Source organism: Drosophila mojavensis, unplaced genomic scaffold (assembly GCF_018153725.1).
Source record: "Drosophila mojavensis isolate 15081-1352.22 unplaced genomic scaffold, ASM1815372v1 contig_49, whole genome shotgun sequence".
In the NCBI taxonomy this organism is placed as follows: Eukaryota; Metazoa; Arthropoda; class Insecta; order Diptera; family Drosophilidae; genus Drosophila; species Drosophila mojavensis.
The window spans coordinates 1,236,532-1,255,968 of NW_025318872.1; the positions used below are offsets into that span (position 1 = coordinate 1,236,532).

Consider the following 19,437-nt stretch of genomic DNA (forward strand, 5'->3'; position numbering starts at 1 on the left):
GGCTGATTGACGATGTATTGATTGACTGACTTGATTGACTTACGGATTAAATGATTATTTGGTTGATTGTGATTGAATGCTTGGCTGCCAGGAGGGCTAACCCACTGATGATTGATGAAGTTTAACAGATTGACTGACTGACGACTGCCTGTCTGATTGTCGGAAAGACTGACTGACTGACTGACTGACTGACTAGCTTATTGATTGATTGGCTCACTGAATGTCGAACTGACGGACTAACATTATTTTATGGAAAACTGACTGATTGATCAGATTCCTAAAAACTGACTAATTATTAATTAACTAACTGACTGACTGATTGATTAGCTTATTGATTGGCTAACTTATTGAATTGCTTACTAACAACTGTCTGGCACATTAAATGACTGACTGACTTATTTACTCAACTTGCATGACTTATTGGCTCAAGGCTAATTGATTGACTGACTATCAGTCAGCCTAATTGACCCACTAACCATATTGACAATAACAGACAGATATACTGATTTAGGTACTGATTGACCAGCTGACACTGATTTGACTGACTGCTAAACTAATCGTATTTAGTTTAATTAGTTGCCTTTCTGACTTTTTAAGCTCAACTAATACGTCACAAACTTCTGATACCCCTTTGCAACACTTTTAACTCGAAGTCCATTTTCCTGTGTCTACATTCGCTGGCGGCTATATTTTTTGCTCCTTCTTATCGAGTAATTCACAATTGTACATAGCTGGCCACAATAAATCAAACATTCAACTGTTTTGTCGTCGGGGGCTAGCCAACCACACGAAAATACTAAATCACTTTTGTATGATATCCAAGCTGGTATAGCAACCACAGGAGCACGAAACAGAAGGAAAATAAAAAAAAAATAAAAATAAAAACAATTGTCGAATATATCACAAAGATAAAAATTGCAAAGCCGCACAATGAAACGGGTCAGGATATATGAATGTTGAACCTTTCTATTTCTTTTTTCACATGTCTTCTATTCAACAACAAAATTCTTTATGTTGTTGTTGTTGTCGTGGCTGCTGCCTTTGGCACACTCGTAACGTATACGCTGCGTATTACAGATGCTTGCCACAGCTGGAACATTCGAAAGAACATCAAATATCAAATAATTGTTTGCCATTTAGCAATGTGCATTTTGAATAGTTGCCAAAAAAGACTCAAAAAGAACAACAACAACAAAACACAAACAAAATAGATGCAACGGCCATTTGTTTACACAGACAGACAGACGAAGAAGCAGCAGCAAAAAGATTCCAAAGACATATGTATGCAGATGCTTGTAAACTTATACATTAAAAGTTTGTTTAGAGAAAGACAGTGGGTGTATAAGAACAACTAAATACCCTCTAGGGAATTGCAAATTTGTGATAAACATCTTCTAATATTTATTTTTTTATTATTATTATTTTATTCAGAAAAATAATTTATGAATATTTACTTTTCATTTTGTAAAATTAAATATTTATTATATATATATATTTATTTCTTTTTTTTTTTATTCTAAAAATAATTAAAAAGTAATATTTGATTGTAATATAATTTGACATAAGTGAAAATCAATTTACAATTATTTCAAATAAATGTAAATACTATGAACTATGAATAAACTTACTTTTTATGAAGTTCCTTAATCTGAACAACTCTCATAAATTTAAGAAAGTTGTACGAACTTTAAGTCTATGTAAGCACATAATAAACATTTCCTACTCAAGCAGCTCTACTGAAATCCTCCCCAATAATAAATAGCTCACCCTTGTTTACAGGGTAAAATGGAATTGCAATTGAAATAAATGAATGTTCTAATCGAGGAACAAAAGAGCTCGCCATGTGGCGAACAGAATGCAAACTGCAAATCATTTGTTTTTTTTGGCTTAATAATGGTGGAAAGACCCTTGAAATCTCTGTCACAGCGATTTCAGCACTTAGATTTAGTATGTCCAAAAACAAGATTTATAAATAGGGCAGCTGCTGCTGGCCCCAAGTCAACTTCATGGTCAATAACATCGTCATTGCGATCTGTCAACAATTCATGCAGTTTATAGCAGCCATCATTGAAATGATTGATGCGACAATGTCGTTTATAGCCATATTTTTTTCGGCCAGGTATGTACGGAAATTGCAATTGGACTAACAGCAGCAGCTGTCCATTGGGCAGCCAATTTACACGCAATTTTCACGTGCCAAAAAACACACACTCAGAAGCAAAAGAAGAAGACGAAAAACGCTACGCCAGCCCATTGCAGGCAAATGGTACTCCAGGGAAAATTAAAACTTTCTACGCAATTTGACGCACGCTAATCGGGCCGGCGTCAGCCGAGCTTAAGGTCCAGAACTGTTAACTGCGCAATGCTTTAACAGCGGCTGTTAAGCTGAGAAGAGCAGAGCAGAGCAGAGCCGAGCAGCAAGCGTAGCAAAGAGCGCAGAAAAGTGAAGAGAGTCGTGGCGTGTCGGCTGCTGTTAATCGCGCTCTCTTAATAGCTGTAGACGCTCTGTTAAAGTGCTCGGCTTTGCTTAGCAGCTGTCAGCGAATTAAGCAGCTCTTTTAGCATTGACTAAGGACGGCTGTTAGGCTCGCACGCACAACCCTAAGCACTGCCCTGAGGGGTAAATTGACTCATCTGGCAGTTACATTAAATGTGCGTTGGCCTTTTTTTTTTGTCGGCAGTAAAAACGTGGCCAATGCCAAGGAAAATTTAACAATGCGGCAAAATAAAAATAAAAGCCAAACAAATTGTGCATGAAATGATGCCAGGACGACCATTGCAGCCATCGACTTGCCTTCAGTCAGCCTATGGAAAAATATATTCGAAATTTGCACAAATGAAAATTGTGACAGAAAATTGAATTACCCCAAGCGGAGGCAACAACAACAACAATGACATGGCCGACGGCTACCGCAGTGAAAACAAAACAATAAAAGCGAGAATAAAAGTTGAAAGTGTGCCCCTGAATCGAATATGTTGACAAGGCCGGTAAAGCAAAAACCCAGAAAAATAAAAAAAAATACATACAATAAGCGCCAACAAAGTCAAATGAAAATCATCAGACCCATAGGGCAGTTCCAGCTCCACTTGCTCTGTCTCCGGCCGTTGTGCCTGCCCCTGCTCCATACCCAGCCTCAGCCCCAGTCAGTCGCTTGTTGCCACATTAGCCACGCCACGCTGTGTCCCCTAATGAGCATGCCAGACATATGCCATGGGCCATGTACTACCTACATAATCCACCCCCGCCTCCGACATGGACGCCGACACGCTCTTCTTTTATTCCTCTATCGAGGCAAAGATCTTTGGACGAACATTCTTGAAAACAGAGAGACAGAAAGAAAATAAAATCAGCCCACTTTGGGGGTTGTCTCTGCCCGAGTTGCGACGACCCATGGCATATGCTTCTTCGACAGTTGCTGCTGCGGCTGCTGCTGCTGCTGCTACTATATGAAAGTGTTTTTATTGCTGAATTCCATGAAAGGCACTAGCCATAAGAATGCGACTTTTAGCATTGCGGCAGATGGTCAGCTTAGCTAAAAACTTACTGAAATCAAGAAAAACATTTAATTGGGGCAAACTACTAGTAGAGCAAGGGGTTGAAAACGAAAGAATTAAAAGTTGTTTTGAGATGAAGCAAGAAAATATGAAAAATCAGAAGTGAATATTAAAAAAAATATATATATATATAAAATATGTATATAAATATGTATATGTATGTATAGTAGAAATATAAATTAACATAATACTATTCTAATATTTCAATCTTACAAATATAACTTTAAAAAAATTATAGTGATATATATATGCATATTTTTATTAATATATGCTATAAATTATGTATACATAATATTAAATTTAGTTATTTTTTTTGTTATATTTATTTTAAGCGTTGAATTTGTACAATGCAAGTATAGTACCTTAACAACACAGCTAGATTTTGTTATATAGTGCCTAACCTTCTGATATACTCAGGAGGACTTACAAATATATACTTACAAATATGTAATAGTAAATAAACATTAACGTGAATAGAAAAGCTGGGAGCATGTTGAGCGTGTTTCAATACTTGCTTGACACAGTGTGTGCATATAAATATTGAATGAACTTGAAAGATTACTGGCATGAACAAACTTTATGACTCACTGTAATCCATAACTTAAAAAAAACAATCAACTTGTATAACTTACATATATACAACATTTGATGTCTTCTAACTCAAAAATCTGGTCACGTCGCAACTGTATCACTAGGGAAACTTGAAGTAATCAATTCTCAGTGCACAACTAGTAGTTGCTCTCCGGAAATTTTCAGAGAATCAACGAATCCTGCTTCACAAAGACAATGCCAGCTCTCACGTATCGGCTCACACTCGAGAGTTTTCGAGCACTCAACAGATCGAACTAATGGGTCATCCGCACTACAGTTCCCATTTCTCTTTGTTCCCGAACATCAAGAATAAAATGGGAGCTCAACGGCTTTCAGCGCCTGAAAAGCTTTTAAAGTCGTTGAACAACTCGTTTTAGTGTTAGCCACTTCTGGGTACCAAAAGTGCATTGAAAAGCAGTTAAGGCAAATGCTGAAGTGTTGTGACTTCTAAGCAGAATATTTGGGTTATTTATTTTTAATTATTTATTTTATTTATTTATTTATTTATTATTTATTATTTTTTTTTATTTATTTTTTTTTTTTTTTTTTTTATTTATTTTTTTTTTTTTTTTGAAGACTGTCAGCATAAAAAGAATTTAACAAATTGCTATGAACTATTAACAAAAAATAGATATATACAAAAATATTTATATATTATTTAGATGTACCTAAATATTTTAATATTCATATATATTTATACATATATGTGTAGACATACATAATTTAGTTATGTTTCAGTTTAAATGTTTCTCCCTGACACATTTAAAATAACCATTAAACATTAGACATTCAAATGTATTTGGTACGAAATGTTTTCCGCAGAAACTGTTCCACTTGTTGATGTGAGTGCATATTACGTATACGCATTGCAAATTTTCGCATTTCGCATAATTCGAATTTATATATGCCAAAAAGAAAAAAAAAAAAATATTACAGAGGGAAAAGAAGAACAAATGGTGGGGAAAGAAGTGAAATAGAAGCAAAAACAAACTTTACGCGGAATATTTTTCACTCGCTGGGTTTCCATTTCAAGTATTCCGTCGACGTATTTCAAAAGATGTCTAAACAAAATGCTAAAGAGATTTCTTTTCGCTTTGGCTAGGATGCATGTTGAGACTGCCATACACATACAGATATAAATGCTTTTGTGCTGACGTCAGCGAGGCGCACATGAGCTATGCGAGAACGTCAGTCTGACTGACTGTCCGCCTGTCCGCCTGTCCGCCCGTCTGTCTGTCAGTCGGTTAGTCATTCGGTCGGGGAGTCAGTGAGTCAGCTTTCAGAGCAGAGAGCACGGCGCACATTAACAAAAGTTCGCATTGCATTGTGCTGAGCTACCGGACTGCAACGCGCTAGTTGCGAACTTGACGGCTGCTGTTGCAGTCTTGCTTGATTTGCACCAAATTAAGTTGGCCCCCATCCATCCGGCCAGTAGACCATGTAGACCCAATAACCAGCCGCCCGCCCCAGTTCTGTGCCGTCTGGCTGTCGGACGACCTGCACCACTGGCGGCTGCCCAAAAATGCAATAAAATTAAATGCTTTTATGTAAAAACTTTATGACTTTGTGTTTATGCTCGCTACACGCTCAACGCTCCGACGCTGTCATGGCCAGACACCGCCCTCTGCCACGCCCTGGACCCATAATGTCTTCTTCTTCTTCTTCTACAACTTTGTTGGACTTTAGCTTGGCCTGCTTTAGTTTCTCGCCTCTGACAGCCGCTGCTGCTGCTGTTATTACTGCCGCCTCGCATGTGTTGACAGTAATTAATTTAACTGGCGAAAATGAAATTTATATGGCCAACAGCACATATTGGCCCGCACTTTGTCGCTGCAATTTGTCCAAATGTTGCACAAAGTTCTAAAAATTTCTGCTGCTGCATTAAGTAGCCGTGTCACTAAGTAGGTAAGTAGCTGACAGAGCTGATGAAAATTGATGGAAATTGAGTAAACAACTGAAAGAAAAGGCGAAAATTAAATGAGCTTAAATGACATGTATAGGACAGGCAAGGATACGCTTTTCAAATTATATTAAAAATCATGAGTAATAGATACGATTTTCTTTTCTTTTATCATTCTAATTGCTTAAAGAAGAGGAGTTGATTTATTAGCCCAATATTTTCAAGTATCACAAACAAAAAGTACTTAAAAAGCCCTTTGCCACGAACATAACAATCCAGCTTAACCAACTGCTTAATACTTTTTGGCGGCTTGAAAGCCTCCATGAATTTATGCATATTCTGTAATATTAAATTTTATATAAATTTGTATTATATATATTTTATGTATATAAATATATAATTATTTTCTTATTCATATGACCTATTAATGAACTATATAATTGCTAGTTCAATTAGTTATGGTTGCCAATAGTGCTCGACTTGCAAATCTTATTCATCCCAGCTCTATAATTATGTATTATATTATAGTAATTTAGCTATTTATAAGTAGCCAAACACTCAATTAGCTATATAATTGGCTATATAATTGAAGTCTTATGAAATTAACATTTATATATTATACTTGTTCAAGTTTGCACAGGGAATTTACATATGGAAGGACACTTATGTCGCATGCTCCATTCTGAGTAGAGTATACTATAGATATTTTAGCTCAGTTCTAGCTCTAGAGTGGAGTTATTCCAAGTCCACATTACAGCAAACATTTTGCGTGGACTTTCACCATTTAATTATGAAAATTCAATACATTTTCTGTCTCTCTACTTAAATGACTTGAAATTTTGCAAAACATTCCATTCTTTCCCTTTTCCTTACGGTGTAGAATCTCAAGTATTTAATAGAAAACAACACCTCTGACCACTTGATGGTATGCCATACTTAAGAGCTTCGTCTGTCCACAAATTTGTCAAGTAAAAACAAAAAGAGGGGGAAAAATACGAAAAGCAAATAAACAAACGGCAATTAGCCTATAATATCGCTGAGAAACTTGGCAAAACAGTCGTAAAAGTGCTATGAGAAACAGTCTCGGCCAAATGAAGCTGAAAAGTGCAATAATTTGTGTCTTTTTATCTACAGCAAAGTTGGCGACCAGCATCAACAGGAAAAGTCAACAACAGTAATTATAACTTGTTTTTCGTTTTATAATAGCAAACAAATATTTAATTACCGAGCTGTCACAATCTGCAGCAGAGACAGAGTTTTGCCAATTTCAATTTAATTTCAGTTAACTGAAATTTCCCAGTCAATAAACTAGAGCAGGTCTGTAGCCCATTGAGTACTTGGCTGCAAATCATAGGGCCATCCATTTAACTGAGTGAAAAATGAAAGTGAAACTTTCGAGATTATTGAGCTTGCAGACAATATTGAATATATTAACCTCAAATATTTCGCGTGAGCTAAAAATATTTTTGAAATAAGTGTATAACCGTAGCTTCATCCTTATTAGCTCTATAGGACCTGCACATAATTTGTAATAATATGTAATATTAAAAAAAAAAAAAAAAAAAAAAAAAATGTATAAAATAAATTGTAAAGCACCGACTACATTAAAATAAAAATAAAAAATTTTAATATAGCATTGATTACAAAGACAGCTTCCTTTACCACAACGGCTCTTGAGCTTTTCTCAAAAAAATGCGTACTATAGAATGAATTTTGCCATATATAATCTAGCTGAATCGATACTTAGCGCACACAAATATTCACTTGATGACACGCTCAAAGATATATAAAGCAAAACTGGCAACGTCAGAGCGTGGAGCATGGCGCACATACCCCATGGATATTCGGCTTGTGGCATTAAATCATTTAAAGCAAAAAACACACAGGGCAGAGGACAGAGGACAAAGGACAGAGGCCTAAGGGCAATGAGTGGCGATAGGTTCACACAGCACACAGCGCACATCCGCTGCCATAGAACAGCAACAGAAACAATTACAACAACAATGACAACAACAACGAAAGGTTGTAAACAAAAAGTTTGCGCTTCATAGCACAAATTGAATAAATCATCAAATGTCGAGCGATTTGAAAGACATATATAGGGAAAGGCTACGTGCATAATTGTTGGGCGAAATTGCCTAAAGAAAAAAAGTCCAATAAAAAATGGCTGCAGACGAAAAAGCAAAAAGCAAATATATGTAATTAGCTAAAAATCTAGATACATTTTGTTGCACTAAAAGTACCGTTTAGACAGACTCGAAGACTTTAGCAGTCGGAAAATAGGCTTTTACAAATAATATTTACCTTTATTATTGAATATATGTGTGTATAATACTTTATTTATATTATATAACTAGTCTAGGTAATCATAAATAAAAACCTTTGCAGAAATTTGACACTTAGAATATGGAAGCAAATAAACATTTTTTTCATGAAGTGAGAAGAGTATATTGGGCTTGTGTAATGCCAGCCTTGCTGTCTGTCTATTTGATTATTTGTATGGACGCAAATCGTATCGCCGCTATTGAAACTAGAGAAATTTAATTGGATATTTGGTCTACTAAGGGCAAAATATTATATCAGATATAACAGAAACATTATTATAATAGTTTGTAAAGTCTATAGTGCATTGAAATATATATAGTAAGTTCATGACAAAATCTGTATAGTATAGCTTTTTGTGGTCGAGACAGTAAACATATATAAGCTGTAAGCTTTACAGCTTTGGAGCCTTTGCTTGAGCTCCAGGGCATAGTTCGAATTCCTCTAATTGATTGATAATACAGTATAGATATACTTCATCATACGTCTTGAAAAATTTTTTCTTAAGCAGCTGTAAAATTACAGCTGTAAAATTTGGCTCCCTCTTGAGGTCTACAAAAGCTAATCAAAGCTTTCATGGACCATGGACGAGTATGACGCAATTGGTGACGCCCGACTGCAACAGGCTGATATACAACTACTTTCATGGAATCGTTGCAACACGTCAACTGTTCAGTTCTAACAGAAACTTCACTCAGGCAAGATGTGGGCCTACAAAGTGTACGAAATATTTCTAATTCAGATAATCTATTTCATTTCATTTATATTTCTTACTTCGCTTGCTTAGCTACGTGGTGCTCATGGTGCTCGGTCTAGGGGTCCTAATAGTAGAAGCAGATGAGGACAGAGATATCGTAAATGCCACTCTCTTTGTGGACGAATGTCCGCACATTCAAATGGAAGAGAATGCTCCCAAGTATAGGCTGTTGGGCGTGTGGTACGCCTATGCAACAACTCCGCTGCCCTTTCAGCACTATCAGCGTAGATGTGCCTCGTACAATGTGAGGAACTCAAGTGAGTATATGGAAGCGATGAAGTGTCTGCGATCGGAAAACTTACATATGTTCTTGGTACAGCCTACTTTAAGACCAACATTCTCTATTATGAGAAAAAAAAAGCAGAGTGTGTCGTCACATATTCATGCAAATACAATCAAGCTATCAAGCAGTATGTAAGTAAGTAGTTCGACATCTATCTTTTGCTGAATCGAATAATATTGTATATTTAACTATTTTTAGGGACCCTTCGAATACTGACACGCTCGCGCACCCCTGACAGCGAACTGATTGCAGAGACCAACGAGTATTTGATGAGTCGAGGATTTAATATCAGAATACTGATATGGCTAAGAGCAAACGCGTTTTGCTTTGAATGGTATGAGCTGAAATTTGAAACGGAACGACAGCCGATGAGCTATCAGGCGCCATTCAATATGCTCGGCCCATTGGGACGCTAGAGACTCGAATTGATTGCATAAATGTTCAATTATTGTAACATAATTTGCCGTACATATGTTAGCCATTGAATCACTGATTAAAATGAGGAAATCGTATAATGGCCAAGGCCAAACTTAATTAGGATTGTCGACCACCAAAATCAATTACGTCGACAGTATCGGCCGTTGATCATGTGCTTGACGCACATATGGTTTGGCCAGGAGGCATGGTCCACATCCTGGCATCCAGGCCATGACAGGCCCGCTCCTGCTACTGCTCCGTCTCCTGTGTTCGTGTGTTTGCAGTTACGCAAAAACTTTCCATGAGCCCAAAATTATCTTTAGTTTGTGTGTTTTCTTTTTGTATTTTCCTTTTTTTTTTTTTTTTTTTTTTGTTATTGTGCGGCTTCCTTAGGCCAAATTGCTTGGCCGCACAAATTGGCTTTCGCCTCGGGCGCTGGCAATAAAATCAAGCTCACGCAGGCGTATGCGTAACGCACAATTATCCCTCATTGAGTGGGTGTGTCTGCACTCGAAGGGATAACAGTCAGAGTCCCTTAATAATTGTCATTGTCAAGTGGATTCTGTGGATTCTCTGAAGAAGTCCTCTTGGCTCCTCGTGGTCCCCAATTTCCTATCTGCTCGACTTGTCGGCTCCTCCAACAATAACATAAACTGTCCTTCAGAATCAATTTACTTTCAATTGTTGCCGAATTGTATTGCTAATTGTTGGCATTAAATTGAGCTAACTGAGTACTTTCGAATTTAAGTCACGCTCTCTATCAACAAACGATACTTCAGTCCCCTAATGGTATAATAATATGGGGATTGTCATAGGTGCAAAATAAGAAGAGAATAAATAATATATAAACAGCAATAATATATAAAGCAAGAAAGCTCTAATCGAGACTGCTCGACTACCAGATCCCCTGAACCCTTCGAACAACTGATACTTCAATAATTATTCGCATATGCACACATACACGCACACACACAGGCATACGCACGCACGCATAAACACGCATTGGCTGCAGTGTTGGCTTACTATGGGAATTTAATGACTTAAAATCTTTTCTTATGGATGGACTATATTCATGAAACTTTCAGATTATAAATTTAACATAGATATATATGTATTTGCCAAAGCACAAGTGCCTAGTATTTGAAATACGCCTTTTACAAATGTGTGGGTGAGGGGGTGAATAAGGGGTGGGTGGTAAATTTTGACAAAAACCGAAATTGTATAAAATGTATATAAGTATACATATAAAATTTGTAGACTCTACCTTTAAAGATGTAGGAGATATAAGTTTATTACTGGTTTTCGATAATGTTTTTAATCGATAACGAAATAACGGGGCAAGTTATCGATATTCAAAGCAAAATTCGATATGCGCGTGCTATACACAGACCTAGGAAAAAAATTTCAAGTCTCTAGCTTTTATATCTTCTGAGATCGACGCGTTCAAACATACGGACAGACGGACAGACGAACAAGGTTATATCGACTCAAAACAAAACCATTATACCCTGATTTCCCATTGAAAATAGGTTCAGGGTATAATAAACATCAGCTGCCTAAGTTTTCATAGAAAAATCATTCTCTGACTCTGATGGATAGGAAAATATCTTACTTGGCGAAAAAATGTATAGGAAGGCTTTAAGCTGAAAATAAAAGGTGAATAAAAGGAAGAAGAAGGGAATTTGAAACTCTTTTATCGTGAAATAAAATAGATCTATTTCAGTAAATCAGGTAGTTCAATACACAAAACATCCGCGGATTTTCATATAAAAAATTTATTTTACAAAAGCTATTAAAACTATATTCAGGTGTCAAATTGGCTTTTTCACAGAAATTTCAATATTGTAGATCTACAATTTTTGTAGTTTTGGGCTGAGATATAGATGATGTAATGCAATATGGCTACGCATTGCGGCTTCGGATTCACTCTGATATTTATTTATTTATTTCTATTTTACTGAATTGCATCATATTTTGTTAGCCTGCAAAATTGCTCATATGTTAAATTAACTTTACGCTATTTTTGTATTTAGTATTTACAATATGTTTATTACTATTACTATTATTATAATTTATTTATTTATTTTGTAGAGCTAAATGCCACGTTTAACCACAAATCAATGTAACCAGAACAACATCTGTGTGTGTTTGTGGCTAAGAACGTAATTGGTAAGCATTTTCAGACTCGTACTATATATAATGTTGTTCTCGTTGTAGTTGTTGCTGTTGCTGCTGTTGTTGTTGCTGTTGCTGTTGCTGTTCATGTCATTGTTGCTATTGCTGTTGTTACTCTTTCGGCCTGCCGCCATTCAATTTAATCTGTTTGTTTTACATTGCTTTCGCTGTTGTTGCTGTTGTTGGTGTTGCTGCTAATGTGCTGGGGTCGCCATTGTAACAATTTTATGGTTAGTACGTTTTGCTTCAAACGATTTACTTGTTAACATACGCCACAGAGTTCCGAAAGTGTATCGAATAACAAAATACCCTGACATGTTGAAAGAGCTTTATACATTTATCTATTACACTAAAATATATTATAGTGAATATATGTATAGCTATTAAAGCTTCTCTGAACTGAAAGCCTTGCATTTTTGATTGAATAAATTGCGTTCATTGAATAAGTTATATTATCGGACTTCTTCTAGTGATTGATTTCCATCCACACTATTTTTATGTTATTCTTTTTTTCAGAATTCAAATGAATTCATATGTCAGAATCGGCATTTTTATCTTATCATAAATATTATTATAATAATATTCGTCTTCAAAGAATTGTAACCAGTTTAAATGGGCTCTACATGATCAATATGAATGGTTTCTTTAAGCTATGCTATATATATATATATATATATATATATATATATTTTATTTTTTTTTCTGAAAATGTATATCGACTGTGAAGTTAGTTATTTAGCTGTAGAGACATTCACTTAATATATGTCAAAAGTAAGAAATATGAAGCGGAACAGAAATGGGCCTTGAGAGCTTGCTAAATTGATTCCACAATAAAAAATCTATTACATATAAAAAATACAAATTCAAAAATAAAAGCAATCAATTATCAAAATTTGGAAATATATACATATATTAAGCCAAAGAAAAATTAAATTTGTTTTACATATTTATTCCATTGCTATTCATAAGATAAATAATACGTATACGACCGGTCGAAATGATTTTTCCGATTAGTTTGCAGTTTTTTGGTAATAAAAGCATAAGCAGAGTATAAAGAGCTAAAAACTTCTGCGTGTACGTGTGTGTGTGTTTGTGTTGGCTAATGCTGTTTTTACTTTGTTTCAATTGCAAGATGCTCTCTGTGTTTTCAAGTTCAAATGGTTTTTTAATTTTTTTTATGTAATCACGTAATCGCACTCGTACGGCAATATCCATCAATGTTTTTGGCTACCAACGGGGAAATTGTATTTGTATTTTTTTCTTCTTTTGTCGCATCTTTTTTGTTTATTTATGTACTCATTCATGAAAGTGAAATGAGCATATGGGGTTTTTACAATGTCCGTCTTGCAACCCGTCAAGATTATTCGGATCCGTATCAAATCGGAAAATGCATTTCTACAGTTTCAGAGTAAGAAACACAAAATGAAATACTATTTTACATTTGATTTGCATATATGTATACATATACACCGATTGGGGGTACGGACGATCGGAAAATGAATCTACCAACGTTTGGAGCGTAAATGAGTATTGTGCAGTCGATAACGCCCAACTGCAACGCTCTAACTTGTTCCTCTTTTAATAGAGTTGCAATACGAAAAAGCGCGAGACGCAGTTATTAAGGTAAACATGAAAATATCTTTTATTTGCTCTGGCAACTCTTAATTAGTTCAAGAAGTTCTTTTGGTTCGACTTGGATGGCTGTTTGACTGGTTCCACCAGTTTGCGTACGTTAATGTCTCTGACGCTGTCTCCGTCGACGTAGCTGCTGAATGGCTGACTGAGAGGCTGAGAGGCTGTGAGGCTGACTGGGCTGGCTACTATGTGTCAGAGCTAGAATTTCAATTTCAATTTCGTTTTCGTTTCTTTCACGCCAAAGACACAAGCACGAAACGTACCAAAGAAGACGACAAAGCTGCGCACTCGTGAGGCAACAACAAAACTTACCATTTATTGATGTGATAATCTAAAGATCAAGGTCTTCTTTTTGCCATTTCAATAATCGTTGTCTCTGCGCTCAGTTTTTTATTTCTTTTTATTTTTATTTATTCTTTTTTTTTTCGTTTAGGAATAACGAAACTAGAATTTTAATTTGTTTTGCCAGATTTGATTTTAATGAATGATGCGGCAGCTTTTGCTAGAAAACCTTTGCAGATTAGCAGAAGTACCAAAAAGCTAAAAGCCAAAGACCAACTGAATGGCAAGTTCCCAAACAGGAAATGTTGCATATGTCGAACAAGAGTTTATCTAACACAGAAAAGAAGAGATGAGGAAAAAAAATTTTTTTTTTAAAGAAAAAAAAAACGAAAGTTAAGCACCAAATGTGGAGCAGAAGCTGGTTCTATATTGACACTGGGGATTCGGTTTCGGTATGTATGCCGTCAAAGGGAAAACACAGACGTACCTATGGTAAATCCAAGCATATGCAAGTCTAATGAGCCTGGAGGAAAGTGGAAATGCAATTGAAATGCAGCAAATACCGCCGCCACTCACTGAGGATTTGCTTTGATTGAGGTAAAATCAGCAGAAGTGGCATTAAAGAAGATGAGAGCCTGAGTTTTACATAGCAACTACGTTACACATACATGTGTATGTATGCATAGGTGTATTTATATGCATGTATTCTCACAGGATTCGAAGTTGGCTAGAATTTCCATCAAGGATTTATGCAAATGTATGCCATTACATGCAACTATAATTAGATTTTCAAAGCTTTCCAGCAACTAATTAGAAATAGTTCATGGAGAGGAAAATTATACAGGAATATATATATATTATACAATATATAAATTGAATAACCAGCTAAAAAAATTATTCTAACATAATAAATTTATTATCTGTTAAAATTATAATAAACATTTTCTAAATTTATTGTCAAAAAATAAACAAGAAACCTTATTTTATTAAACTAATTTTTTTTTAAATATAACTTACTTAAATACATATATATTATCATAAAATATTATGATTTAATTAATAATTGATTTTTTTACATAAATATAAAAAATATATATGTATATATAATTGAGTTAAAGTAATTTATTATAATTATATATATGCTAATATTAAGAGCATCACTGCTCAACATATTTTTGATTTATATGAGCACAAAGTTCTACAACTTAAGAGAGTCATCGACAGTCCCACTCAAGCTACAAGACCCAACTGCCACGCAGTCAATTGATTCAAAGCCCAAGTCCAACGACCGAGAAATTTATTTTCTGATTTATCCTAATCTGCAATCCAATATGCAACTTTGATGAAGTCAGTTTGGAAACAAAATCAATGGCTCTGGATTGAGGGATCGAACGAATGCTAGCTAAATAAATGAGGAGGAGAGTGAGCAGAAAGTTCTTTTTGGGGTTCAAATGGGTGGCCATCACACACGCAGAAAAACAAGAAAACAACAGTCAAAGAGCGCAGCAGAGCTAAATTTGGTATGCGTGCGTCTGTGTGTGTTGATAAGCAAAAGTAGCCGAAGAAAAGGGCGTCAAAGTTGACGCTTATCTGCGCCTCATTTGCCAAAACAACAAGAGCCCCATCAATTTCATAGGCTGTGCGAGGGATTGGGCAGCGGTTGACAAACAAGAAGCAGAAGACATCATCAGCTGCAGTAGCAGCAGAGGTAGAGGCAGAGGCAGAGGCAGGAGCAGCGGCACTAGAAGTCGAGCAGTGACAAAAAATCAAAGCGGCCAAAGTTCAGTCAACTTTCAACTTGTAATTTGTCATTGTGCCAGCGCCATGAAAACTGAACGCGACACCCGGCAGCTGTCGCCGGACTAGGCAAAGTGGCCGCCACAACGTCATCATTGGGGCCGGGCAAATAAATATTAAACATCATGTTGTCTGCTGTTGACCATTTAGACATACGGCTGCAACGTTGCGTATACGCAATAAAATTTATGTGCCACACAATGCCGCGCAATGCAAACGCTTTAACTGTCGCATTTTTGTGGAGAGAACGGAATGAGGCTGTGCTGCCGTCCACTCTGCGGGGGCGTCTGATTAATTTACGTATTGTTCCTTGAGTTATATATTTCGCTCGATCTTCTTTTGCCTGATTTATATATTGTACACGTTGCAAATGCGAAATCTGGGTATATTGATTTACTTCAAATGTATGTAACAGGCAGAGGCAGACGCCATAGAGCATATTTATATTTTTAGTCGAGCCGATGATCTGAGTCGAGTTAGCATTGTCCGTCAGTCTATGCATACATCTGTCCGTATGTGCGAAAAAGTCGATCTCAGGACCTATGAAAGCTCGAAACTTAAAAAAAAAGTATTAGTAATTAGCTATTATTATTAGTATCGGATCTGCACAACTTTCAGAGTATCAGCTAGTCAAGCACTCCCCACTAGAGCACTCTTATTTGTTTTTGTTTTTCTTTTTTTTATGCTCATGCACAACGTTCAACGAACGCACAGTCATCGTAGACAAAATTTTCAGCTCAACCATGAATTATGACATTATTAACATAAATGATATATTGCTTAATTTGTTAACGGCTAAAAAGCTGTCCCATTTGTTGAATTATATATTTAAATAGTATCCTAAGGGATCTTAAGCTAATTGGAAACAACTTCGATTTATTACTTTTATTTTTTATTTAGTATTTTAGAATTCAACATTTTTTACACATTTATTGAGAATTATATATTGTCATAGTAAATATCTTCAGGTATCTGTCTCTGATTGGAAAAAATTTCTATTTTAAAAATATATTTTATTATTATTATTATTTTTCTATATTATTTTTATTATATTTATTATTGTCTATTGACCAGTGTTTTATTCCAGATATGTATGTAAATTATATATTTAGGTATATATTAGCAGCAGCTTGGTTATCTAATATAATTTCTACTTACATAACTGTCAGTTGAATGTAACCAAATTGCTCAGTTGATTGCCATTGAATTATTATTATCAGCATCATCATTAGCATTATCATTATGATTGGCGAGTCATGGAATGTAAAAATGTAATTTATAAATACCAAGAACTATGGTTATCGAACCAAGTCTAATAACTGGTTTCGGTCATATAACTAGCTACATGCTTGGCAATAGCAATAAAAAAATAAAAAATAAATAAATTACAATAAATGGCCAAAGCGGAAGCAAATTCTACAAATTTCATTTACAAACAGTCCTTGACTGTGAGCGAACACGAATCATCTAAACTTCTACTGTTAATTCGAACTGCCTGGTGCCAGCTGGAAGCCACTTCGAGCTGACGAAGCAACCACCTGAACAGGTGGATCAGAAATTAGCACTTGCCACAGTGCAGGAAAACCATCTTCGATTCAGCGAGATTCTCCGCGATTCAGCGATTTGATATTAAAATGAAGAGGCGCTCGCATAAATCGCATAAATATGTTAATTTTTCACTCAAGCGACGTTTTGCGCTTTGCGGCCAGGTATTTTATATCATTTTATTTTTATTATCATTTTTTTTTCTATGTCGCATTAACTTAAAATTCAGCTTTGCACAATTAGCATAAGTTAACTGTGTGTGAGTGTGTGTGTGAGTCTTTGTGCTTATGAAATACAAGTTCTAGAGAACAAAAGTAAAAAAAAAAGTAAAAGTAATTCGCAGCTATTGGCAATAAGACTAAAACACATTTTTTATTTCACGAATTGGGTCAATGGAATGATGAATAAAATTACTGAACAGAAAGCGAAAAAGTAAGGAAAAAAAAAATTAAAACAGTAGCTAAATTGAACAAGTTTAAATTACATTTATATGCGTGCAATATCATGAAATTTAATTAGCTATAAAGCAACTGCAAATCATGCGCAAACATTAACCTTCTCAAAGTTTTTGGGGTTGATAAAGCCAACAGTGCGTATGTGTGATGTAAGTGTGCTATGTGGCTGTGTAAAATATATGCTGTGGTGTATTGAAATACATTCACAGACACACACAGAGAGGGAGACACACACATAGAATCTCTTTTCTTTCATGCCAGACAAAGGCAAAGAGCGAAGGCAAAGGCAGCCAGCGCGATAAGCAGGTTCGAAATTCGAATGAAATGAACGCTAAAGACTAAAATTATAAACTCATAGATAGACGAGTGACAAACTCTGAAGCACACAAGAATGTCACAAAGACAGAAGCTCTGTGCGTGTCAGCCGACCCAGAATAATCCAAAAATTTGAATTTGAATAGCGCAAGCACCCCATTGAGTTGGGTTGGAGGCCCGAGACGACAGATGTTGACGGCAATTGATTAAATTTATTTATTAGAACACTGAATGTGCGCTTTATGAGCTGCTCTTAAGCGCCACAATCTCTAGACTATGGAGTCGGCAGTCGGCAGTCGGCAGTCGGCAGTCGGCAGTCGTTAGAACGGCAGTTGTGTGTCCTTTTCAGTGTCCTTGATTGGTGGCAAATTGACTTTGGTCAGCAGTTTGGCCGACTGCCTTTTGTGCGGCAATTGAATTCACAGACTGTTGTTTATCTGCTTAGCGAATCGATACAGATTACCCCAACAGCTGATATATGATATTGGCCTACATATGTATATACACATATATATGTATGTGTCTCTCTATGGGCTTGTGCCAGCTGAACTGAATGTCTCCATGACAGTTTCCCTTAGCGGAAATGCAATTTCATATTCCTATTTTACATTCTATTGAAGTCTCGCCTCCGGCCACGTGCGCTCTTTAGTTTTTATACTTATTTTGTGTCTTTCTGATACCAAAAAAAAAATAATAAAATAAAATTAGCTAAGGTCTCAGAGTTTAAGTTCGTGGCTCGATTCACGTCCCGGTGCTTACACGTCGCAGCTCAACCAAGACACAGCCAAGCCAAACACAAAACACAACAAAAATCGAAATTGATTATTTTATTATACTACGAATACCCTTCTCGACTCGAGTCGTTGTTGTCGTCAATGTTGCTTATCGTCGCAGCATGAGCAGACGCTTTAATTTCATTTCAGTTCTGCATTTCTTTTGTAAATCGTGCTGCCCAGCTTAGATTCGCACATGATTCACACGGCGTGTCGATTGTAAGCAGGGCATAAATATATATATATATATATACATGCATGTTTCACTTGAAAATATACAAAAATAAGCAACATTTGCAGCAGCACTTGAGAACGGAAATCAAATTGAAGCTTTAAATTTTATCAGTTGTAATGTGAAAGTTTATATAAAGTACAAATAATTTGCTATTTAATTAGTGGTTAGAACTGAACAACGCTCTTTTGTTTGCGGCTGCAATTTGTTGGATTTGCTAAAAAAAAAAAAAAAAAAAAAAAACCCTGAAAACTGACATTTGATGCGGCTTGGGAGGGCTTTGTTAGAACTTTGGCTTGGCTGGCAGCTCAAACAATGTCCAGGAAATTCCCATTTATTTATTGTTAGACTGACAATTCAACCATGAACATCTAAAATGATCGACTAGCTGATGACCTGTGTG

At 35.8% G+C, this 19,437-nt stretch overlaps 1 protein-coding gene across 2 annotated transcripts; it reads left to right on the top strand.

Annotated features, from left to right (window-relative positions):
• The first annotated feature begins 2,638 nt into the window (after positions 1 to 2,638).
• Positions 2,639 to 9,942, top strand: LOC6577849. Of its 2 annotated transcripts, XM_015165849.3 has the most exons (5): positions 2,639 to 2,988; positions 8,894 to 9,088; positions 9,156 to 9,382; positions 9,445 to 9,539; positions 9,607 to 9,724. In XM_015165849.3, the coding sequence occupies exons 2-5, from the start codon at positions 9,072 to 9,074 to the stop codon at positions 9,622 to 9,624; spliced, it is 357 nt and encodes a 118-aa protein (XP_015021335.1). In that variant the 5' UTR covers positions 2,639 to 2,988; positions 8,894 to 9,071; the 3' UTR covers positions 9,625 to 9,724. The 2 variants fall into 2 exon arrangements, with proteins under 2 accessions (XP_015021335.1, XP_015021334.1); XM_015165848.3 differs by lacking the exon at positions 2,639 to 2,988 and having other exon boundaries at positions 8,913 to 9,088; positions 9,445 to 9,543; positions 9,607 to 9,942.
• Positions 9,943 to 19,437: the final 9,495 nt, after the last annotated feature.